The 24,936-nt window shown below is 39.5% G+C and overlaps 2 protein-coding genes across 3 annotated transcripts in view; one reads left to right on the forward strand and one right to left on the reverse strand.

Moving 5' to 3' along the window:
* The window catches only part of tmem198a (transmembrane protein 198a), a 35,700-nt gene extending 19,422 nt beyond the window's left edge, over positions 1–16,278 (forward strand). Inside the window, exons 2-5 of the mRNA XM_051709067.1 lie at positions 4,293–4,576; positions 10,037–10,612; positions 13,078–13,322; positions 14,364–16,278. Of these exons, the coding sequence (XP_051565027.1) occupies positions 4,408–4,576; positions 10,037–10,612; positions 13,078–13,322; positions 14,364–14,516 (1,143 nt within the window). The 5' untranslated portion in view covers positions 4,293–4,407 and the 3' untranslated portion in view covers positions 14,517–16,278. The remainder of the gene's footprint in view (positions 1–4,292; positions 4,577–10,036; positions 10,613–13,077; positions 13,323–14,363) is intronic.
* A 780-nt stretch (positions 16,279–17,058) lies between these two features.
* LOC127447290 (desmin-like) lies at positions 17,059–24,307 on the reverse strand. 2 transcript variants are annotated; one of them, XM_051709069.1, is made up of 10 exons: positions 23,680–24,307; positions 21,982–22,042; positions 21,683–21,778; positions 21,014–21,175; positions 20,556–20,681; positions 20,011–20,231; positions 19,838–19,881; positions 18,641–18,744; positions 17,920–17,956; positions 17,059–17,447 (listed from the first exon to the last, which is right to left on the reverse strand). In XM_051709069.1, the coding sequence occupies exons 1-9, from the start codon at positions 24,234–24,236 to the stop codon at positions 17,951–17,953; spliced, it is 1,377 nt and encodes a 458-aa protein (XP_051565029.1). In that variant the 5' UTR covers positions 24,237–24,307; the 3' UTR covers positions 17,059–17,447; positions 17,920–17,950. The 2 variants fall into 2 exon arrangements, with proteins under 2 accessions (XP_051565029.1, XP_051565028.1); XM_051709068.1 differs by lacking the exon at positions 17,920–17,956.
* Positions 24,308–24,936: the final 629 nt, after the last annotated feature.

Here is a 24,936-nt window from a genome sequence, read left to right on the forward strand (position 1 = left end):
TTCTTGTTGTAACATGAACCTGTTTGAACTGTGTGCTACAAGTTTACCCATGCATGGATGAAGGTAAACATGGCTTAGTAAAACAATCTTTCTCCCTCAAGGTATTTCTCTCTTTATTTCAGTGAAGGAGAAAGCATCTATCATAATCTCTCCAGTCTCAAAGTGAGCACAGACTTTTTCATCTTTTCGAAGTCGTATTTGTCTGTATCTGCCTTGTTCTGTGGCTAGAATAGAGGTCACTGAGCCTGTATTTGGTAAGGATCCTTCTCTGCTTTGTATTTCTGACGATGAAGAGATATTCTGCCAGATCTCTCTCTTTCTCTCTCTCTCTCTCTCTCTCTCTCTCTCTGTCCCTGTCTTTCTGATTACTCTGTTGGCTTCTTAGTCTCTTATTATTTTCCTATTTCATCCTCTCTTTCTCTGTCTCTACCTTTCCCAGGCTTTCCAAAATTGGCCAAGTTGTTATTTGCATGTTTTGGGTGCAGAAGAGGAGGGGCTTGCTTAAGCCTAGTGCACACTGCACGATTCAAACTCGTCTCCTTTGATGATTTGAGTTGTCAACTGGTCTGCATTGAGAAGTCTCAGATTGTGCGCACTCCTGCGACACGTCCCGACTAGTCGCAGATGCTACGACAGATAGACAAGATAGATGTCTTGTCGTCAGGTGTGCACTGTCCCGACGAGCGAGAAACGACAATGAGCAACAGCCAATGAAATATAGAGAGAGCGCAAGAGGAGAGCAAGGTATTGGGAAGCAACAAAAATAATTAGAAAATAAAATAAAACATCACCGACGTCTCCCTATCCACTTGTTTTTTTTTTTTTATTTTCAGCTGTTTTTTGTATTTTTTTCCATTCTGTGCAAATCAGCACAATCGGGCCGTTCTTTCATGTTTGTTGACATGTTATCACGAATAAACTGTGCGTGAATGAATTTCGTTATTGTAATTTTAAGATGCGTTTTGGGCGATCCGTTTGAAACGGGATGACGTTGAAGACTGCTATAAAAGGGTCCAAACTGTTCTGAGATTCTTCCACTTCAAACACATTCAGGTATGAGAAGCACACTCATTAGAAGCTCAGTTAAAGGTACTGCACTAAAATAACTTAACGTTGAAATCTGAACACAACCCTGCTGAAAAGACCAGCATTGCTGGTCACCAGCTTATGTTGTATTTTGGATGCTGGTGTGCTGGTGTCCCCACCAGGCCTTTAAACTAGCTTAGCCAGCTTCATCAGCATGGCTATGCTGGTCAACCAGCTAGATAGCACCAAAGCAGGACTAACCAGCATAAACTAGCCTACACCAGCATGGGAATTGCATGCTGGTTAAGCTGGTCCCTTCAGCAGGGAAGTGGTCAAAAGAGAAGGACCAGTGTAACGGTGATGTGTCTGGCTTGTACACTTGTGATCGGATCACCCAAAACGCATCTTAATACCAGATGTACACAGGGCATCAGTTGGGGATGAATGGTTGAGTAGTTGATACACCCAGTCTGCGATCAGTCATGTAGTCATCTGTGAGTTGCAGGGCACTGACTGCAAGTGGTGCAGTTGGCTTTAATGGGGAGCGATAACTCTCCAGCACTGAAAGACTACAAGGCAGGCTGAAACATTGATTGGTTCTCAGGCTGTTGCCATGGAGGCAGGTCACTCTCATCATTGCAGCCAAATGGTGTATAATTGGTGTATAACATCCCAGAATCCCACTTTTGTTATGACAACAGACAGGAAGTGGGGTATTGTTATGTCAGTTATATAAAGGCTTTATTTTCTAAAACCGTTCTCGCCCCAAAACAAATTAATCTGCACTCAAGAATGTGTCATCATACAAGAGCTCTCTTGGACATCGTATGTCTACTCATTGCCAGTTTAAGGCTGCCCTTAGGCATCTGTCACAGAGCTGAGAAGATAAATCATTCTGAACTATATGTCATGATGTCTGAACATTTCTGAATTGTTCTACATGCTCTAAATATACAGTACATAGCACTGGTGTTGCTGGCAATGACAATTACAGTTTACGTTAAAATACAGTTCTGCTTGTCTGCAGATTACAGTTTGTGATTCACAGATTAAAATAATATGTCTGTATTCATTAATCAAACTCGCTTTTTCTGTTAGATGCACAGTAAACGCCAAAACGCATTTCAAATATTTAAATATTTTATTTGGAATTAGACTAACAAACACTGTAGAGATTGGATCAAAGCTGGATATGTTTAGGTGCCTAATGGACAGCGTTATGTTATTCCCCGGCTTTCATCAGCTTTTAAAGTTAGATAATGTCATTTCAGGTCTTCATCAAAGCATCACGAGAGATAAAGTGTACCACTCAGAGTAGTGGAGAGGATGTTCACAATTTTTCTAGTACCAGTATTCCCTTCATGCAAAAATAGGCACTTCTCCCATGATTCCAGAAGAGTTTTGTGCATTTTGGTATAGCAATGTGTAAATTCCTTCCTGCTGTTAGTTATCCGGGGGAAAGAGGCTATCTCATGGAATGGGAACCATTGCATTTTCGGGTCAAAGGAGGGAGCGGGGGGGGGGGGGGGGGTCATATGGCAAAACGATCAAGAGGAGCCCCCCACCCCGGTCTGACAAAGAGACAATTTACCAACCCTAAGAATCAAAAAGCCCCTCCAAAGAACGCATCATAGTACTGGCAGTGAACTATTGTATCAAAAGACTGTTTAATTATATGTGGCAGTTATTTCCTTTATTGTGAAACAGCCCATTGGTGGTTTTATGGAGGCTTGTTGTATATATTTTTCTCTAGCAAACAAAATCTCTTACTGACAAACAGCGGAAGTCATTTGTAGTCAGATATTTTATTTATCATGTAGGAGAAATTCTATGAAGAATCTAATACAGTGTTTTGTAAAACATTTTATGTTCTGTCCCTCGGGCTCCTACATTAACAAAGTACTTAGCTCACCATGTTACTTTGAAGTACACACTCGCAAATATTGACTTTTCAAAAATGCAAATATGCTCAGTGTGATGCACTTAAAAGTAATTAGATAACTGCTGTCAACCAAAGCAGGGTATATAATCCACTGGCTTAAGTTTTAAATAAGAATTATAAGCCTTATGTTCTTTATTTATCTATGCTTACTTGGCTCTTTTATGTCAAGGTGTTGATGTTATAGGTTATTTATACCATGTCAGCTGGTTATTACAGCAATAAATGAATAATTCAAATTGTTTCTCAGTATATTTTTGTCATGTTTTCAAGTAAATTCTGTGTAATGGAAATAAGAAAACACTATCTGCCAATGAGAATAATACACTTTTTTCCCCCTTATAATTTTAATTAAGTTTAGTTTTCTCACCCAATTGGCAAATCATTTTTCTTGTTTTTAACATAAACCTTGCTCAACTTTGTTAGATTTCTCTGAAAATAAGACTTAATTTCTTTTGTAATATTTCTTCAAGTAAATGTATCTTATTTTAAGTATATTTAGCTCTTTTTATAGTAAAATAGTATGCAAAAAATATTTTTGCAGTTTTTAAAAAGTTAAAAGAGCTTATATTTTTAAATAAAGTGAAAACATTCATTTCTGTGATAGGAGACATGATTTGATTTAATGGAGTTGGACAGCAGACAGCAGCAAGATTGGCATTATGCTGTCTGATATTGTCAAAATGAATGCTTAAATGTGATCTATAGTACTGTGAAAAATTTTAGGCACTTGTGAAAAATGTTGCATAGTGAGGATGTCTTCAAAAATAAAGCCCTAAAAAGTTTTCATTTATCAATTAACATCATACAAAGTCCAGTAAACAAAAAAAAAAAGCTACATCAATATTTGGTGTGACCACCTTTGCCTTCAAAACAGCACCAATTATCATAGGTTCACCTGGACACAGTTCTTTTTGGTTGTTGGCAGATAGGATGTATCAAGCTTCTTGGAGAATTCACCACAGTTCTTCTATCTATTTAGGCTGTCTCAACTGCTGCTGTCTCTTCATGTAATCCCAGACTGACTCGATGTTCAGTGGGGGGCTCTGTGGGGGCCATGCTATCTGTTGCAGGGCTCCCTGTTCTTCTATTCTATTCTATTTGCAAAAGGAATGTTTGGGAGTTTAAAATGTATATTTCCTATTGACACACTAAAGATGAAGATATATATAACCATCTTAAATCAAATGTTTTTGTGAAGCATCTTATGTGCCTAAGACTTTTGCAAAGTATTGTATATACCATGTTTATTTTGACAGGTAGACTCAAACTGGTAGACTGTCATGAGTTAATATCTGCACACTCTTCTTCTGATCTCTTTGAACAGGTAAATTGCTGTGGATAGGAACATCTCTGCATCCTCTGTCTTCCACATGACCCCACTCTCCTGCTGCTCTCAGCTCCTGTGAAAACCATAACATTCTCCAACATACACCGTCAGCATGACATCCACTCCACAGATTCTGGCCTTTAAGCTCTCCCCACCCTCTCAGGATGAGAGTTCAGAGCGTCTGTTCAACTGTGATGAGAACATTGAACGGCGTTACGAGGTGGTTCCGTCTGTCGTCTGCTCCATGTGCTGCCTCTTTGGCATCATCTACTGCTTCTTTGGTAGGTTGCAACACAGGCTGGATGTCAAAAGGTTCATGAATGCACTGATTATATTAAGATGATGATTACAGATGGCAGATCACTGGTTTGGAGAAACAAAGATTTGCATAAGAAGTATTACTAATGGGGGCCTGGGTATCTCAGCGAGTATTGACGCTGACTACCACCCTGGAGTCATGAATTCGAATCCAGGGCGTGCTGAGTGACTCCAGCCAGGTCTCCTAAGCAACCAAATTGGCCCGGTTGCTTGGGAGGGTAGAGTCACATGGGGTAACCTCCTTGTGGTCGCGATTAGGGGTTCTCGCTCTCAATGGGGCGCGTGGTAAGTTGTGGGTGGATCGCGTAGATTAGCATGAGCTTCCACATGCTGGGAGTCTCCGCAGTGTCATGCACAATGAGCCACATGATAAGATGTGCAGATTGACTGTCTCAGAAGCGGAGGCAACTGAGACTTGACCTCCGCCACCCGGATTGAGGTGAGTAACCGCGCCACCACGAGGACCTACTGATTTGTGGGAATTGGGCATTCCAAATTGGGAGAAAAAGGGGATTAAAAAAAGAAAAAAAAAAGAAATATTACTCACTCCAAACCAGGTCAGATTCTGGCATGACATAAATGCATGGGTATGTTTTTGCCTCATTATGACAAACATAATTTTAGTTGTGGTTATTTAGTCAAATTTAATTCACATAATAACATCTACACTGGTGGCCAAAAGTTTGGAATAATGTACAGATTTTGCTCTTATGGAAAGAAATTGGTACTTTTATTCACCAAAGTGGCATTCAACTGATCACAATGTATAGTCAGGACATTAATAACGTAAAAAATTACTATTACAATTTGAAAACATTTTCAGAACTTCTTAAACAACTTCAAAGAGTTCTCATCAAATAATCCTCCACGTGCAGCAATGACAGTTTTGCAGATCCTTGGCATTCTAGCTGTCAGTTTGTCCAGATACTCAGGTGACATTTCACCCCATGCTTCCTGTAGCACTTGCCATAGATGTGGCTGTCTTGTCGGGCACTTCTCACGCACCTTACAGTCTAGCTGATCCCACAGAAGCTCAATGGGGTTAAGATCCATAACACTCTTTTCCAATTATCTGTTGTCCAATGTCTGTGTTTCTTTGCCCACGCTAACCTTTTCTTTTTGTTTTTCTGTTTCAAAAGTGGAATTTTCTTTTCAATTCTTCCCATAAGGCCTGCACCCCTGAGTCTTCTCTTTACTGTTGTACATGAAACTGGTGTTGAGCAGTAGAATTCAATGATGCTGTCAGCTGAGGACATGTGAGGCATCTAATTCTCAAACTAGAGACTCTGATGTACTTATCCTCTTGTTTAGTTGTATCTGGGCCTTCCACATCTCTTTCTGTCCTTGTTAGAGCCAGTTGTCCTTTGTCTTTGAAGACTATAGTGTACACCTTTGTATGAAATCTTCAGTTTTTTGGCAGTTTCAAGCATTGTGTAGCCTTCATTTCTTAAAACAATGATTAACTGACGAGTTTCTAGAGAAAGCTGTTTCTTTTTTGTCATTTTTTACCTAATATTGACCTTAAGACATGCCAGTCTATTGCATACTGTGGCAACCCAATAACAAACACAAAGACAATGTTAAGCTTTATTTAATGAACCAAATAGCTTTCAGCTGTGTTTGATATAATGGCAAGTGATTTTCTAGTACCAAATTAGCAATTTAGCATAATTACTCAAGGATATGGTGTTGGAGTGATGGCTGCTGGAAATAGGGCCTGTCTAGTTTTGATCAAAAATGATTTTTTTCATATAGTGATGGTGCTGTTTTTTACATCAGTAATGTCCTGACTATACTTTGCGATCAGTTGAATGCCACTTTGGTGAATTAAAGTACCAATTTCCTTCTGAAACAGTAAAATCTGTACATTAATCCAAAGTTTTGGCTGCAAGTATAACTGTGACAACCAGACAAGGGTGACAAATCCCTGTTCCTCTCTATTAGATAAGCTTTATCAGTTTCACTTGACTGTGAAATGTGCTTTCGCTGCCCATTACTTGCTCGGGGAGTAAGAGTGAAAGTGAGGATTCAGGCCATTTCCTTTATTTTCTTTCTGTGGCATTCAGGCTCCAATATGAATAAACTGTTAAAAACAAGTTATTTATTCTTGCCCCCCTTCTGCTTCTCTCCAAACACCAATTTGGACCATTACTGACAATTCTAAATTGCATCAGTTAAAAGCCAAACATCTCTGTGAAAAGAGATGTGCAATGCATTATGAAAGGCTCCTGTCGATTTAAAAGCTACCTTTTTGTAACTGAATGGACAGAATGGGCATTAATGACAAAGAGCACCAAACACCTTTAGTAACTGTGCCTCTCAATGCAGCTTTGGTGACTCTACTTACATGTCTCCAAACACAATATTTATCTCTTGGGTTTCAAATAGAGCTATTTGAGTATTGATTGACTGTATCTTTAAAGTGTTTTGATGCTGTAATATGCAGAGACAACATTAAAACCTCCTGAGACCCAAGCATGACTGCTTTTTTGATTTGTAACTAGTAGCCTCTAAGAAATATATATATTTTTTTTAGACCAAAGAGTTTTCATAAAAATGTATGTCCACATATGTGGAAAGTGGAACTAAGTTGTGAAATTGTAAATAATATCAATCTATAGAAAGTATTTTTTAATACAGTTGTTTATTATGTTTCCAGGAGTGTTGGTTATTCATGTTTTTTCAGAAATTAGCATAAATAATTCTGATTCAAAGTAATCGGCAGCATCATTCAATCACTGCCAACCATGGTAAAATAAAATTTTGCATGAAAAATTCTGAATCTATTTACTGATTACCATTGTCCCGTGTCTGCCAAACATTATCTGTAGTCTGAAACTCAACTTTTGACCAGATGTTAGGAGTGAATGCACTTGGTTGCATAGGAAAGCTATAGGATGATAGCTTGCTCTCTTGCTCCCTAATTAGGGAATGACTTAAACTCCAGTATGCGGTCTATCTGCACTGGTCAAAAGAACAGTTTGAAATGCACCTAATTTTCATCCTAACTCCATACAGCCTCTGAAAACAACATTTTCCAGATTTTGGATGCGTCCATTGATTCTCAGTGTGATAATGCACAGTGAATATAGGATATTTTCAGGAAAATTAGCCTATAGTCCTTGTATGTGGTCATTGTGTTTAACAGTGTGCCGTTTTGCAAAAAAAATCTATGAAATTTTTTAAATGGCATATCCGATGAAACTAGAGACTCTTCTTTTAAAAGTATACATCAGTGGTTCCCAGCTCTGTTCCTGGAGGCCCCCCAACACTACACATTTTGGATATCTCCCTAATCAGACATGCCTGATTCAACTCATCAGCTCATTAGTGGAGACTCCAAGACCTGAATTGGGTGTGTCAGAAAAGCGAGACCTTTTGGGGGGCCTCCAGGAACAGGGTTGGGAACCACTCGTATACATGCGTGACAAGAAGGAGGGCAGGGCCGGGCCGTGAGTCCGCTCGGCCGCCCCCCAATCGGGCTAATTAACCGAGGAGAGGGATAAGGCGGCATTTCGCCGGATGCGGCATTTCGGGAGAGAGAGAGCCACACGCAGCTGCCGTGTGTGTGTTTGTGTTTAGTGTCTTTTTGTTTCATTAAATATTACTTTGAATGTTCAGCCAGTTCCCGCTTCCTCCTTGCCCATTTGAACCTTGTTACAACATGTTTTAATCTAAAAACGTAATGAGGTTTCTTACCAGATGTTGTTTTGTTGCCGTTTCTCCCAAAGACAAGCTCAGATGAGATCCGCACCATGTTGTTTTGTCACATGACTCGGTGCGTTGAACGTTTAACCCTTTAATGACAGCCTAGAATCTCCTGAACTGAGATCAGTTGGTTTAAATGAAATGAAATTATGCATAGCCTATAGCAAAGCCAAAACGTAATGTCCATGCATGTGGATGTGGGTTCTCAGGAGGATAAGTAAATAATTTGTTGGTTGATTTTACCTGCAAGTGTAACACTGTGTCTTTATGGTTTTATCAAAACATTCCTTAGTTTTTTGAGCAGCTCATTCAGCCTGTCAGAGCAACATTGGCTCAACCAATGGCATGACTTTGGGGTGGGACTATCTGTTTGTACAACCAGTGATAAACGGGGACTTTTCTGGACTCTGTTTCAAAACAATGACTCTTTTTGGAATTCCATTTGGTGACACTAGTAGTGCAGAAATTATACATTGAAGTTTTCTAGTACTTGTACAATCTTTTTTGTGGGTATATACTGTACACCAGTGGTTCCCAAACTTTTTACAGTGGCGTACCCCTCCATAGATTCAACATACTTTTGCGTACCCCCTCTCTAACGCATAGATAACATTCACACAATGTAATTTGAAAATATGTATATTTGACACAGTTATCTTATATTACACCCTTATATTAAACATGTTATATTTGTACATGTTTTGTACATGTTATATTAATCATATACATATTGATTAAATGGCTTACCGATTTAGATAGGTATGCTAGATATGATATAACTGCATGACTTGAAAACTCCCCCCACATTGCGTCACGTTATGCAAGAATAGCCTTCGGTTCTGTGCCTGGAATTGTGCATCATTTCAGGTACGGCATTGCCGGCTGACTTCGAGCATTGCGGGTATCTGTGCAATTGCGCGGTCAGCTCAAGGTGCTTTTTATGTCACATTTGACATTGTTAGCAAGGTTGAGCTCATTTGCTGAAAAGACATCATGCAACAATGGAAAAACAGGTCTCTAGCATGCAAGCAAATGTGAGTAAAAATTACTGCGTGTGAATGTGGAAAATTATTTGGCCACACCGGATGTCTGACACCTGTCATCAAACCTTATGAACTTATACCATCAGAATCAAAACTCCCTATGCATCTAACCTTAAAAACAAATTACATTTTAAACTGCGAAAAAACAAACAAACAGACAAACTAAAATCATGGATGACTCACATGTGCAAGTCTGGCAAAACAGTGAAGTATCAATTTTACTTGCTATCACAAAGCTATGTCACCTATAAGTATTCTTGGCTAGCGAAAAAAGATACTTGTGTGATGCATGATGCATGAGTAGGTGCATTTTTATTAACCGTAAAAGATAGGGTTATTTCATTGCATATTTATCTGACCATTATGACACACCCATTTTGGTGTTTCTACACTAGGGGGCACACAAAATTATTTTTGCCAGTGAGAAATGAACTGGGTTTGAATGTTATTTTAGACTGTGATGAACTTAAAAGAACGGTAAATCTCAGAATTTTATTTGCGTACCCCCATTGTCACCTCACGTACCCCAGTTTTGGAAATACTGCTGTATACTATTCTTCTTATTTCTTAATGTTAAAATAATGCCAATTATTCTTTGTCTCTATAACCTTTCTATTTTCCACCACCTCCTCCCCTATCCTGCCCTTTCTACCCCTCTTCTTTCTGTCATAGGGTACCGCTGCTTCAAGGCCGTAATGTTCCTCACAGGTCTAATGTTTGGCTCCATCATCATTTTCATGCTCTGCTATAAGGAGAGGGTCATGGATACTCAGCTAAGTGTGGAGGCCAGTGTGGGCATCGGCCTGGGCATTGGCACTCTGTGTGGCTTGGTTACTATGCTGGTCCGCAGTGTGGGGCTTTTCATGGTTGGACTTCTCCTGGGTTTACTGATGGCCCTTGCCTCTCTGGTGGTTCTGGAAGAGTTTTACCACCCGAGGACAGTGTGGCTTCCTCTGGGTGTGCTGCTGGGATCAGGCATGCTGTTTGCTGTGCTCACGTTGCAATGGCAGCGCTGTTTTACAACCCTCTCCACTGCCGTCTTTGGATCAGCCGTGGTTACGGTGACTGTGGATTATTTTGTTGAGCTGTTCGCTTTGACACGATACATCTACGAGAGGGTGAAGGTGGATCCACCTCGCCCCGTGTGCTGGTTCACGTGGGTGGTCATGGGAGTTTGGCCCGTGCTGGCGCTGCTTGGTGTTCTGATTCAGTGGAAGGTCACGGGTGAAGGATATTCACACACAGAAGGTAAGTTTCAAAAGCCTCCATTACTCCACATTTTGAATGTTTCCCTTATCTTGCACAGCCATTTCAGGTCATGTAGTCTCTTCTAATGGACTTACTAGTAAAATCAAGTTTGTCAGAAAAGGGAGACATACAAAATGTTTAGGAATGGGCTCCTCCAAGACCAGGATTGAGAAACACTGATTTATGGTGTCTAGGACAATTGAAAATAAGCTTGGTGTAACAGAAAAATTACATCATTAGCAAGACTCCAAAATGGGATGGCCTTTATGGACCTTATGAAATAAGTTTTCCCCCTGGGTATCCAGTGCATTTTGGGGTAATGAGCAGGGTTTTATGGCTCTGTTCTATTTATGGGTGTCCCCGTTAATTACTTGCTGTGGTGGTGATCCTATGGAGACCAGACTGTCTCAGCTGTGCCCTGCATACATACTCATTCTGAGACTTTTTTGGGAAGGCTTTACCTCTGTGAATGGGGATTTTCAAATTGCTTCATCGCTGTCTTTTAGAAAGCAACCAACATGCAGGGCAAGGGAGTATGCATGAATAGTTCCATGGGTTTGATGTCGTCTAGGTCCCTTTAAGACAAATTAGTCACGTTAGTCTTTCTAGCAAGTCAGTCCTCTGGTGGCCATCTTTTGAACAATCTCGGGAGGCTATTTACAGTCATGAAAGTGCAGCACCTATCTACTTGAATGGGGAAAGACTGAAATCTCCGAAACGGTTGACCAAGATTACGATCAAAGACATATTTCAAATCAGCAGTAAAATCTGACAACACTGGAATCATAAAATGTGCAATTTTCCCAGCTTGTATAGCTAATGTGCATGCATGTTTTCAAGTTGATTGACAGGCGATGTCAAAGGTGATTGGCTTTTTTACCTGTAATGTGGTACTTCCTTTCTACATCCGTTGACCATTGGGCATTCCAATTTCTCCCATTCATTTTAATAGAAGTGGCCTGTCTCTGCTAAATAGTCTCTCAAGTTAGTTCAATCTGCAGCCATATTGGTAACGTCTCAGAGCAGCTATTGCCAGTCATACAAGTAGCATATATTGTCTTGAATGGGGAAAGACCAAAATCTCCAAAACTGTTAGTCAAGATAATGTTATAGTAACATATTTCATATCAGTAATAAAATTTGACAACAATGTATCATAAATTGGGCTTCTGTGATTTTTTTACTGGCTGGTCTAGCTCATGCGCTTGCTCGTTCAAGAAAAAACAAAGAGGTGATTAGCTCTTTTAACTGTACAGCAGCTTCCATACTTACAGCTGCCTTATTGAACGTTATGATTATTTTTATAAAAAGGGCATTGACTCTTTTTAAAGGTTCTTTTAACTGCAAGGCAGCAGCCAATTTTAGGGTCTGTTCCAAAACCTAGTGAGCTTCGTATTTTTACCATACTGTGTGTGTGCTATACATATTTACGTTCATTAGAGTATTGTGTTGTTCTTCTTGTTTCACCAGTATTGAAATCATTTGTGAGTTGAATCTCCCGTTCGCTGCACGTGAGGAACACTTTTTGAATGACGTGTGGAGTTGCTGCTTGTGAAGATGCTCCATTTAATTTAGGATGCTGCCAGAGGCAGAAAGCAGCGAGGCAGCTCACTAGGTTTTGGAACAGACCCTTAGTGTGACAGATTCTCCGATTTATATACAGTAAATACGAGTGGTTTCTCTCCTAATCTAATAAAGTCTATGGTAGAAGCCACTGTCTTTGACTGATAAGTAAAACCACACTAAATTGTGGGTTGTTAAAAATGGATGGCACTTAAGAAGGCCTTGAACAGTTCTCTTTAAAAGCACACATCCATACTCTTCTTTATCAAATGTAAGACTGAACAAAATGGAACACAGAGATTCAGAATTAAAGTGTGTACTGGGAGAACAGGCAGCCACAACTGGGAGTGGTTACCATGGCTACAAGTTGGGCCCTTGTTTGGCGGAATGGGGGAGGGGGCTGTTATGAGGAAGGGATAGAAAAATAGAAGCGAGGGTGGGAGGAGTGTTTGCGAGGGGGAGAGAGAGAGAGATCATTACATGAATTCCCTGACAGATGGGCCACGAAGCTGTTGAGGCACAACAGAGGGACTGAATGGGCAAAAATACTCTGTCTGTTTTTAATAATGACAGAGAACAGAATGTTGATTTAGCCTTGTGTCAAAATACTCAATGATTTGTTTAGCAGCTTGGCTTTGGACTATCGTGTGAGCAATCCAGCCAATACTCACAGCATAAAGTAGTGTCTTTACATTATAAGGAAAATAGGAGCAGAGAGAAGAAAGGTTACATAAAGCCTCTGTCTTGCAGTCAAGATACTTTGGGGCCATGAATAGAGAGAACATTTCTCCCATTTTCACTCTCATTCCTGTCGGCCTTTCTAACTATTTGGTCTTGTTTCTGGTAGTGAATTCCTTTGCTAAAAGTGCTCTCTCCTCTCCTTCCTTTTTTTGTTCATAAAGTCTTCATCAGTCACCAGCAGAGACGAGTGCAGTTAATGCGAATTCGTCAGAAGGTAGAAAGAAAAGAATGTAGAAAGAAGAAGAAAAAGCCACAGAAACAGCCACCACAGCAACAGAAGTACCATCACCCCCCTCAGTCCAACCCTCGTCCACCCAACCCTCCACCCAAACTCCAGCATCCAGAGCCCATCCACCGTCGGAAACCCAACACCACTCGCCGCTTTGATGGAGACATAATTTCTCCAGTAAGTATCATCTGTTCATATGTCCATCCCACTACATCAGTCTCCATCTGTGGATTTCAATCTCAGCTATTTCAGCTAATGTCTATTCTGCCACAAATCCATCTGACAATTTACATAGTTTTTTTCTTTAGTGCCACATTTAAAATTAAAAAATAAAAATGTTTAAAAACTACGATTTTGAGAATAAAGTCATAATATTTTGAGAAAAATTCGTAAGGAAAGTAACATCAAAGTGATGTGGTGGACAACAGCAAAGTGGAGACTCTCAAGTCTTTGGATACAGTAAACAATACTAACCAGGGAGATAACATTGGCTATGCAACTTTGTTGTCAAGTTGGCCGAGCTGAATTTGTGGGAAGTTTTTGCGAGCTCTGTGTTCATGAATGAGGTATGCATTAGTTCAGAAATGTTCAACCTGTGGGCGCCTGGCAAGGGAGGCATGAGATATAGGCTTGCACTCAAGTGAACTGCTGTGAATTATGTAGGTCCATTTAAAGACATTGTACAGCATGTGGTAACATCCCCTAAATTGTAGTATTGTTTTAAGAGCAAAAACCAAGCATCACCCACGCCGAGCGGGACTGCATGAATGTCTGTCTGGTTCTTTCTCCTGAATAAATTCATTTTCCTACTAAATCAGTGTCTGGGTACTAATATTAACTCTGTGCTGATGCGCCAAAAGACCAAGGATTTATCCTAAAGGACATGTCCTAAAGTATGATTTAACTAAATCTTCCACATCCATTTCTTGCATTGATGAAGCTGCTGGCTTCTCAAAATGCTATGACTTTATTCTTGTAATTTGACTTTGTTCTCAAAATATTATGACTTTGATCTCATTATTCTATGAATTTATTAGACTTTATAGGCTTTATATTACTTTATTCTCGTAAAAGGCATGTAATGAGATTAATCTCAAAACATTTGGACTTCATTATCATAATACTAGTGGCACTTTTTGTCTTTTCAAAAATCTATACAAAACTTAAAACAGTCTAATCTCAGATTGTGTTACATGTTCACTCTCCTATCTCTTTTAGAGTTACATCCAGAACTTTCGTGACAGGCGTGCAGACAGGAGGGGCTACTCTCACAACAGGTTGATTGGTGGCTCACACATTGTAGATTTAGACTATGACTATGGCTCCCAAGTGCCACTAACAGCCCAAACAGGCCCTGCAGTGAGAGGTTGACCCAGTTCCCCTAGAGATGCACAGCAGCAACCAATCTGAGAACCAAGAACGTACTGGCCGGATCAAATCAAATGGCTCAAGGGACTCTTATACCCAAACCGATTTGCCATGTTCCCATGCATTTTTTGCTAAGTAAGTGTGATGCTGTTGAGGTTGCATCAAATGAATTGTTTACCTACAACACAGAGTGTTATCATTTGCACACCACTGCCTAGTTGTGCTCTATTCTCCTGCATATTACTCTATTTTGTAATGCTGAAGATGGGTGTAGTATGTGTATCTGCCCTTCTGAGGCTCTTCTACCCATAATTAGGCGGCTGTCTCACTTTGTTCAGGAAGAATGGTCTCATAATCACAGCAGCCGTTTTAAAGAAGGTACATTATGTTCAATCCGAACATGGGACCAAATACGGCTTTGACTTTTAAGTGACTAAGTTGCCATATAGCATGCATGGGTTCTGCAGGATAGACCATTCATATATCTGGTTTACAGAGTCAAAATTTTATGACCTGTTAGACATGTTTCAGATAATACGATGTTTACAGCACAGGCAGGGAAGTATGTACCATTTTATAACAGTTTCAAATGGCTTTATCTGCTCTGTGTCAGGACCTACGCAATTTCTGTCAAACCATGTAAGGTGAAAACAAGCTCTATTCAGCATGAGCCTATTGCTGAAACCACAAATAACAAAATGTCCTGTGTGTTTATCTTTGTCAGCCAGTGCATGTTGGAAAAAGTGCCACCATTACTTATTTGTGAAGTAGCGATGCATTGTTTTCATTTTTATAAACCTGTTGTTAGATGTCCTATTTATGTCTGTTGTAGGCTTAGTTAAAAGTACATAGCGACTGTTTGCGTGGCTCCCAGTTAAATCTCAGGGGCTGTGGTAGCAAGGGGAGGCCTAACGATGTAACTGTGAACACTTAAGGGTTTTGTATGGATGATTAAAAAGTGTCCTTGTCTACTGTGAGAGAGTTTTGAAAGTAACTAAGGGACTAAAGAAAGATGCCTAGGAAGGCAGAGTGATTTCACACCCAGTTTCTCCTCTGTGTTTATCAGGGCTGTAAGAGCAATGAAGTCACAGTCTAATCTCTTCCTCTCTTTGGAGTAGTGAAAGGGCTCAAAGGCTTAAATTCCTCTCTGTTTACCATGTTTTAAAGGGACAGCTTGGATCTCTAGTAAAATTTTGTACATTTTCCGAATGTATATATGCTTACATGCAATTCTGTATCATTGCTAGTGCTTTGATTAATATTTTTTAATGTTTTTTTTTTTCTAATCAGTGGTTACATCTGTGTGAAGAACTGTCCTTTTGACAAATGTGTCATTGATAGTCATTTGTAATTATAATTTATTTCTAATTTATTAGATAAGGACTTCAAGTGGAACTCTGTATGTAATTAAATTGATGTTGACCGTTATTATTATTATTGAGCATGAATTTGTACAAACTTTATGACCATAAATGTTGTGCTCCTGAAGTCAAATATGCTTTTATGTATTGTGTCCATTTCCCTCTTAATACACTGCTGTTTAAAACGGACGAATTTGGTCTTTTTGAAGGCGGAAGATGCCTTTGAGGCACGGGGTGAAACATTTTAAATTGTGTTCACTAGTTACTGGTGGACATGCCCAGCAATGAAGGCAAAACATGCTCAAGTACCTCTGTGATACACTGCATAATTTTCCATTTTAAAAATAAATGTGCAAATCCCTGCAGGGGCAGAATTCATTTACTCTGAGGAAAATAAAAAGTAAATCACATTAAAATGGATTGCTGTTTCATCTTATTTTATTTGTTTAGTTGCATATTGATGGAAAAAGCTATGAAAATGGTTTCAGCTTTGTGATTTCATTTAAATTATCTAAGATCTCTCACAATGCACTCTTGCAAGCTGTAAAATACTTGCTTTTCTGCAATGCCCTCATTCGTCTTCTAGAAACATAAAGAAGTCTGTTTTATATCTTTCGAGTCATCTCAGATAGTGGGGCTCAGCTAGTAACGCTTCTCTTTCATTTATGAGTGCTTGCCCAGCATGCATGTTTTGTGGTGGTCCGGACTCTCTTGATTAGAAGACGCTATCTGTTGATAGTTTTAGCATGATTATATGCTCCCAATTATAGCCTGTTTTATACTCTCTGATATTAATATGTCTGAGATCTCTGAGTGACTTGTTTCCTGTTATCATTTAGAGGGAGAACCCCACTTTCAATCCAATGACAATTAATACTGACAACCAGAGATGATTTTTCTCTAGTGAGAAGAATTACACCAATGAAGTTGATTAGATTAAACTTGAATTCGATTCATTTCTATAAATTGCAGTAGTGTGACAATTTTGCATTCGGAAATGTTACGCGTGAAATTCACAATTGCGTGGATTCCCATTGAGATGGCTGTATTTTGCCCATGGCATTTCGCCGTGCAAATGTATGTGTGACCGTGCCTTTAGTCATTTTGAGTCTTTTGATTTATAAAATACATATACCACTAATTATTAGAGTCAGAACCCCAAAGCAAAGAAACCTTGAATTCAATTTAATAGGAGAAACAGTGAATCTTTATTAATGTCTTTTTGTAGAGGTGGAACACGATTTCTCAAATATGACCCAACCACATGTGCACGTGTACATTCATACAAACAGAAACTTTGAGATCAACTGATCACTTTCAGGACACTCCTCACTGTATGTGTATCGCAGGTCTGATTCCACTCAATCTCTCTCTCTTGTTCTTTTGCTCACTTTCCTTTTGTCATTGTGTTTATCCACACTGTGGTCATGGGTCATGACAAATCTGGGTGTGCATACAAAACATGAGGCCATCAGTGAAAATCTAAGTAAGGGCTAGAGATTTGATGAAATTAAAATCTGTTTCATGGATTTTAAACGATGTCCTGCTGGTGCTGTGTGGACTCACTGACGACCTAAGAGAGTGAAAAAAGGGGAATGGTTAGAGATGTTTGAAGATGTCAGTGATGACTCACATGCACAGAAATGGAAAACTGGCCACACATAAATATGATGAAAACACATGCTATACAAAGTAAATCGTTGATATAAAGTCATTAATCAGTAATAAGGAATAGAGACAATTGGGAGAGGCTTAAGTTACAACAGCCTTTTTCTTGCAGCAAATGAATAGTGGGAAAGTACAAGGACACATTTTTTAATAAACTAAGTTCTCCTTTTGAGTTGTCAAGTGAGGAATTGAGAGTGTGCAGTGATAAAACGCTATGAGTTCGAGCAGAACGCTTGCAGAAAACAGATATTAACAGTGAGGATTGGAAGATTTTGAGAGCCTGTAGTGCCTCAGTGATCCCAGTGCTGGTTAATAGAAAACAGGTTTGGCTCGGGAACAGGAAACAGATGAAACAAATGAGCCATGGCTCAACTTACACACTGAGCACTAAGGGTGCGCATAGCCTCACTAGTCCTAATTTAGAGTGAAATGGAAAATTATTTTGATAATAATGATTAAATGTAGCCTACACACTATAAACATACATATGCATGTGTGTGGATAACATCACATAAATCAGCATGAAAGTAATTCATATGACTCCAGTAGTTAAATCAATGTCTTCAGAAGCTATATGATAGCTGTGGGTGAGAAACAGATCAATATTTAAGTCCATTTTTACTATAAATTCTCCTCCCTGCCCAGTAGGAGGCGTATGCTTTCACTTTCACATTCTTCTTCTTGTGTTTTTGGTGATTCATATTCTTCATGCATACGCCTCCTACTGGGCAGGGAGAAGAATTTCTAGCAAAAATGGACTGAAATATTTAACCCTTTCTCACCCACACCTATGGATTTAAAACTGGAGTCTTATGGATTACTTTTATGATGCCTTTATGTGCTTTTTGGAGCATCAAAATGTTGGCAACCATTCACTTGCATTGTATGGACCTACAGAGCTGAAATGTTCTTCTAAAAATCTTCATTTGTGTTCTGAAGAAGAAAGAAAGTCATACACATCTGGGATAGCATGAGGGTGAGTAAATCATGAGAGAATTTTTATTTTTGGGTCAACTATTCCTTTAACACAACAATTACGTCAAGAGATGACAAGCCTGTAAGCTAATGTTTGTTGATTTGTTTGTGTATTCAGTTTACCTCGCCATCACGGGTCTCAATGGTCTTGATCAGAACTGTTTTCTTAGAGTGGACCTCAGATGAGCGCTGTGGCTGGTGAAGGTGCTGCTGCTCTGGGCTGGTCTCTATGGCAATGCAATTCACAATATCTGCATCAGTAAACTAACACTTAAATAGTAACTATAGAAATATCGCATTATTGATCAGGGACTGAAAACGTTCCAAGGAACAAAAACGAAAAACAAAAACCAACTCAAAAAATTTTCAGAAAGTAACCGAAAATAGGAACAATGTCCCATTCAGTTGTTCCGGATGTTGATAACCAGTAAATAACTGGTTAATTTTGTTCCGATATATATTTTTTTTTTCATAAAACCAAAGTCTGAATGGTTTATTACAGTAAATTTGGCCAAAAAATTAGGCTTCTCTCTTTTTAGTTGAGCATGAAAAACATGTGCTCTGATTCTGAAGAACTGCATCATCACACATTTAAATCATATCACATATTTAACAAAAATATTGAGGTAAAAAGTAAATTTCTCAATTATTTCTTCACTGAATTATTGTTAGAAATGATTTATTGGTACTGATTTGATGATGCTGGGTTCTGACCAAGAAGCAGATCTGTAACTAAATCATTAAAATAAAATAATTAAAATAATATAATTCGACCCGCATAAGATGACATTTAGTACAAACACGCCCAAACGTTCGATTCATTTCAAAGAGAGATTTTGGTTATTTATTGATTTAAATTACAGATGTATTTTTGACATATTTTAAATATTTTGGGGGATATATTTAATATAAAAAAATACATTTATCAAAAAATACTTTATTTTATATAGGCTATTGCATACTTTGCTTGTCATGAGTTCTATGCTGATAATTCCCCCACATGGGGATAAATCATTTAATTGCTTATTATCCCTTATTTTGAGCGTGTTTTTCCAGAACAGATGGATTATTATTTTTGTATTTTTTTGGGGGGGTTCTTGAGGTATCTGGTAGCATTGCAGAGTAATGTTATTATATATATATATATATATATATATATATATTATTTAATTTCATTCTAACCGGTTACCAATTGGAAAGGAGGCAGCCCCCATTGTGGATGAAAATGGCAGGAGTTTTGATCAAAGGCCTCAGGAGAGGTTTACAGGTTTAAAGGTTGTAAGCTTAAAAGGTATCTTTTGTGAAAATATGAGCACTCACCTCTAAAACTCAAGCTAGAAAATGACTGCACAGGCAGAGAAATCCTGCAAAACAAACAGAAATAATTATATGAATCCTTTTACTAATAAAATATAATAATAACAGCAATAGTTTGCTATCAGTTCACATTTTAAAACAAAACCTATTTTTTCTCAGTTTCCTGAATCTCTTACCTGCTCTCTTCTCCTTCCAGCAGCTTCCTGTAGGTGGCGATCTCAACATCAAGTGCCATCTTTACGTTCAACAGGTCCTGGTACTCGCGCAGATGGCGAGCCATCTCATCCTTCATTTTAGTGATCTCACCTTCCAGGCGGGCAATTGTGTCCTGGTAACCACCGGCCTCATGACCCAGCCTTTCTTCCATCTCCCTCATCTGCCTCATCAGAGACTCATTCTGAAGGTAGATAGACAAAAAAAAAGAAAGAGAAAGAGGTGAAATTAAGGTGCAAAAGGAAAAAATAGTTAGAGGAGTTGAGAACTAAGTGCAGTATTTAAAAAAAAACTTGAGAATAAATTTAGCTAGATATTTATAGAGACAGTGGTTCACAGAGAAAGTGGTACTTGTGGCTCTTTAATGAATCAAATGTACTCATGGAGCACCTGGGGAAACAGGCTTCATCATTAGTTTTAAGGTGGAATCAGCTCAGCTCAGCAAATATTTGTTTTGGCTGGGATATAATAACTTGATTTAGAGCCCGCAGGTCCTTTAAAGACTTACGGTGCCCTTGAGAGAGTCGATCTCACAAGTGTAGGACTGAATCTGGTGACGGAACTCCATGGACTCCTGCTTGGCCTGTCTCAGAGCATCATTATTCTTGTTTACTGCCTGGTTCAGATCTGACACCTGAGGGAGGAAGACGATAGGTTAGGAGAGGTGGGGGGGGGGGGGGGTGCAACTGCTGTGCATTGAACAAGCACTACACGGACACCTTTAACGCTTGCGGACTGTCACCATGTCAACAACTCCAATCTCCTGCTGAAAGTGTATAAACGTGCTCCTCCCACTGGACCCCATGGGAGTTGTAGGCCCCATTGTATGAATGTACCCGTGCGTTAATGCGCCCCTGGGTCTAACCCACTGATACACACACCTGAATATAGCCCTTGTGGTTACTGAATAAACACAGCATTTGAAATACATATTTCTGTCTATAGCTAAAAAATTCTAATACAGACCTTGGATTTATACCACTCCTCAGCCTCTTGGATATTCTTGGCAGCAATCGCCTCGTACTGCACGCGGATGTCCCTTAGGGCAGCAGTTAGGTCTGGCTTGGACATGTCCATTTGGACCTGCACCTGAGTCTCCTGCATCTGGTTTTGCAGCTCACGGATTTCCTGATGGAAAAGTTCAACTTATGAAGACGGCTAAGTGTAGGAATTTGATGCCTTGTAAGGCTTTTTATGTCCACCACCCTGCTCACAGCTGTGTCTAAGAGACAGAGAATCTGTCTCTGTTTAATTATAGGGATGCATCTGTTCCACAGTTTTACACTGCCCCCTCACTGTCAGTGCACAGCTGACATGCACCACACGTATACACAGGTGACCATTTCATTCTAACTTGTCAAATAAAAAGCAGAGCATTTGAAGACTTTGGCATCAGAGCCCTGTCAGTAAAAGGTAACTGTAGGCTATGTGTTGTAGTATATTGAGAAAGGGGATTAGGGTTTGCAGGCAGAGACAAAGAGTGAGCAGAGAGCTTACTCTTGATAAGCCCAATAAATTATCAAATTCCGATTTTTTTGGTATCTAATGGAGATGAGCAATCAATCACTCATAGTCTTGGAAAATGTTGAGGAATAAGTGAATAAATGTGACTTTAGATGTGTACAGTGGACAGACCTCTTCGTGGATCTTCTTGAGGAATGCAATCTCCTCCTGAAGCCCCTCAATGCGTCTTTCCAGGTCCAGCCTGGACAGAGTGGCAGCATCTACATCCTATAGAAAGCACAAAAACAATAATAATAAAATCATTTTCATTCATTCTTCAAATTCAGTTGTTTTATATTTGTATGTGTGTATCTTTAAAAGAGAGTCTCGTCAATCAAGTCTAATGTGTCTACCAATGCACTTTATTGGAAATAAACAAACTTTTGCTGAAACTAAAGGTTTTCCAGGAACATATGATAGAAAGAACATACAGCTCTAAAAGCAGAGAGGTTGTTCTCAGCTTCCTCTTTCTGGTGGATCTCCTCCTGAAGTCTGTGGAAGACATAGATATTAAGGTTTAACAATCTTAATGTAAGCATGTAACGTCTCAACTTCCAGTTCTGTCATGACATAATTTGAGAAAATTGTTGTAACTAGCCTGTTATGTCCTTGACATTTTTAGTAAGATGATTTTTAATTATGTATATTGTCATTTGTTCTACAGGAATTCCTGCATGGCCAGAAATAGAGCCAGTCCTAACGGTCAATGTGTCCTAAACGTCCTCAGTCTTTGAAATATGCTGAGGAGAGCTCGTGATGTTGGCATTCCTTCATGCCCGGAGATCAAGATGGAACATTATACTCTCACAAACTGCTTGGAATCACACATTGCTTAGGTTTAATGTAAATGTCCCTGACCTCTCTGAAAGAGGTATGTTGTTATGTGCCACATACTGTATCTGGTTTCATGAATGTAATTGTTGGCAGTCAGTTGGAATCTGATATTTTCATCAGAGAGATGAAAGGAGTCATACCATAAATAATACCATGCCAAAGCTGGTGACTCTGTGGGCACTAGGAATCTGTGAAAGACTTCAATTATAAAAATTAAGTTTTAGTTAGTTTTCAACCAATGCTGAATATCTAGAATTTACACTTTTAGCTGTAAAAAGTCATTATGAGTTCATTATAATCTCTATACATAATTTTTAAACAGTCCTCAATAGGTTCACTTTAAGCAATGTCTATGAATAGCAATTTTTGTGAGTAGTATTAGGACAGTTATCATTAATCAGGGTTGATAACGTTGGGCAGTCCCAAGAGAGTCCCTTGAGTATAATGCATGTACACACACACACACACACACACACACACACACACACTCACACACACAGTGAGAGACTATGAGTGAGATAAGGGTTATTTTAAGGCATATGAATTCTTAGTGCTGGGTGGTATATTGAAGAGGATAATAATAGCAGTCTAATCTGAGCAATGTGTAATATGACTCTGGGTCCTCTTGCAAATGGCAGTGACACTCACATACTGTTTCCAACATCATGCACAGATATGAGTTACACCGGTGGTCACTGCTTGACTTGCATTCTGTCTTGATGTCTGAGGTGGTCCTGAACCCTTTCTTCTTCAAATTCCTCGAGGTAATGTGTCTGGTGTCTATGTTTTAGGAATCTGGCAATTATGTCACTGTCATATTTAGACAACTCAGGGAGTATTTTTATCCAAATTCTTTTCCAATTCACAACATTCTTTCATTGCCAAACATCATGTTGCACTTTAATGTTTTTTGAGAGAAGATCAGTAGTGAGAGAGTAGTAAGTACATGTCTAATAATGTCCTTTCAAACTCAATGACATGTGCATGAGTTATGAATGCTATCATGACTTTAGTTCTAGTTTATGCTATGTGACTTATTCCAGACCACATGCATTACATAATAAATGTCACTGTCTGGATATTGAAGATCAAAACAAGTGTTAGGCCCCATCATCTATGGCAATATCTCACCACCTCAACCTTCTGTAATAACGAACATATGCTGACAAACTGTTTTTTTAGTAATGCAATATAAAAAATTCAACTTAATTCTGAATCAAAATCAATAAATCTGAATGCTGACTTCAAAAGGCTGACAGATTGTCATGTAGAGTCCTAAATCTATGTCTTCTCACCTTAGTTTTAGTTTTTGGAGGTCATCGGCCAGGTTGTCCCTCTCTATCTCAACGCAAGATCTCTGATTGGTCAGTGCATCTACCTGTCTGCGTAGCTCTCTCATCTCCTCCTCATACATCTCTGCGACACGTGTTGGCTCGCGGCCCCGCACACGTTCAATCTCTACCATCAGTGCTTGGTTCTGCTGCTCTAGGAAGCGCACCTTCTCAATGTAGCTGGCGAAGCGGTCATTCAGATGTTGCAGCTCTGCCTTCTCATTTGTGCGTGTATTGAGGAAGTCCTGGTTCATGGCATCGGCCAGGTTGAAGTCCAGCTTCTCACCAAGGCCAGCGTAGGAACGGACCATTGAGCCGCCACCACCAAAGGAGGAGCTGGAAGCACGTTGGCTGGAGTAAATGGGAGCTGAGGAGGACTTGGTCATCTCATAAACTCTGGAGGACAAACGAGAGGACCCAGAAGAACCACGGCCAGAGAAAATTGAGGAGCCCAGACCAGAGCCAAAGGTTCGGCGGTAGGAGGAAGCCGTCTCGGCAGAAGCTGAATAGGTCTTACTCATGACTGGGCCTCTGAGGTTTGGACTGTGCACAAATGTTGGGTCGCTGAGGGCTGTGTGACAAGAATGAGGGTCAAGTGGCTAAACTAGATTATATATATAGTGTAGCTCCCACCCCAAATGCCCCCACCCACTCCTTCACATTCATTCTTTCACTGTTCTCACCCCACACATTGGCCCCCAATTCTGTCCCTCTCTATCTTTTCTTGAACCTTGCTTCCTCAGCTGTCATGGGTCAGGTTTCTAGCAGCTGGGTGGAGCAGATGGATGGTGGTTAGCGCTGATGGGGCATTAGGTGGCGCAGTAGTTCCAAACTTTGAGTTACAGGTGACTTCTCTCTTATGCCATTTCTACTTGATTCAAGATTACTCATCATGACATAGTCTCCCTACTAATGGTAGAACTCCTGTTAACTCTGACAAACGCATGCATTTTGTGTATAAAGAGTTGCCATATTTCCTTTGCTGAGAAAACCAGGTTTCTCAGTGGCTGAAAGGCTGTCTGGGCCAGGCAAACAGGAAGCAGAAGCTTTTAATATCTGGCTCTGAGCCCTGAACTCTTCTCGATTGTAAGACTGATGGTAGTAGTTGAGGTTCTATTAACCAATTGTGATGGACAATATATTTTATTTACATTATTTTTTTATTTATATTCTCTTGCTTACTTTAAACTCAAATGCCCATGTATGATTTTTAAGACAATG

Source organism: Myxocyprinus asiaticus, chromosome 10, assembly GCF_019703515.2.
Source record: "Myxocyprinus asiaticus isolate MX2 ecotype Aquarium Trade chromosome 10, UBuf_Myxa_2, whole genome shotgun sequence".
NCBI lineage: Eukaryota > Metazoa > Chordata > Actinopteri > Cypriniformes > Catostomidae > Myxocyprinus > Myxocyprinus asiaticus.

What these genes read in the sequence shown, in the direction of transcription:
- LOC127447290 (XM_051709068.1), bottom strand. Translation starts at nt 24,236, where the DNA reads ATGAGTAAGACCTATTCAGCTTCTGCCGAGACGGCTTCCTCCTACCGC. An exon ending in TCGACTCTCTCAAGGGCACC is followed by an intron (nt 20,232 to 20,555) that starts GTAAGTCTTTAA and finishes ATCTACCTTCAG; the next exon opens with AATGAGTCTCTGATGAGGCA. An exon ending in TTCTAGCTTGAGTTTTAGAG is followed by an intron (nt 18,745 to 19,837) that starts GTGAGTGCTCAT and finishes GCATTGCCATAG; the next exon opens with AGACCAGCCCAGAGCAGCAG.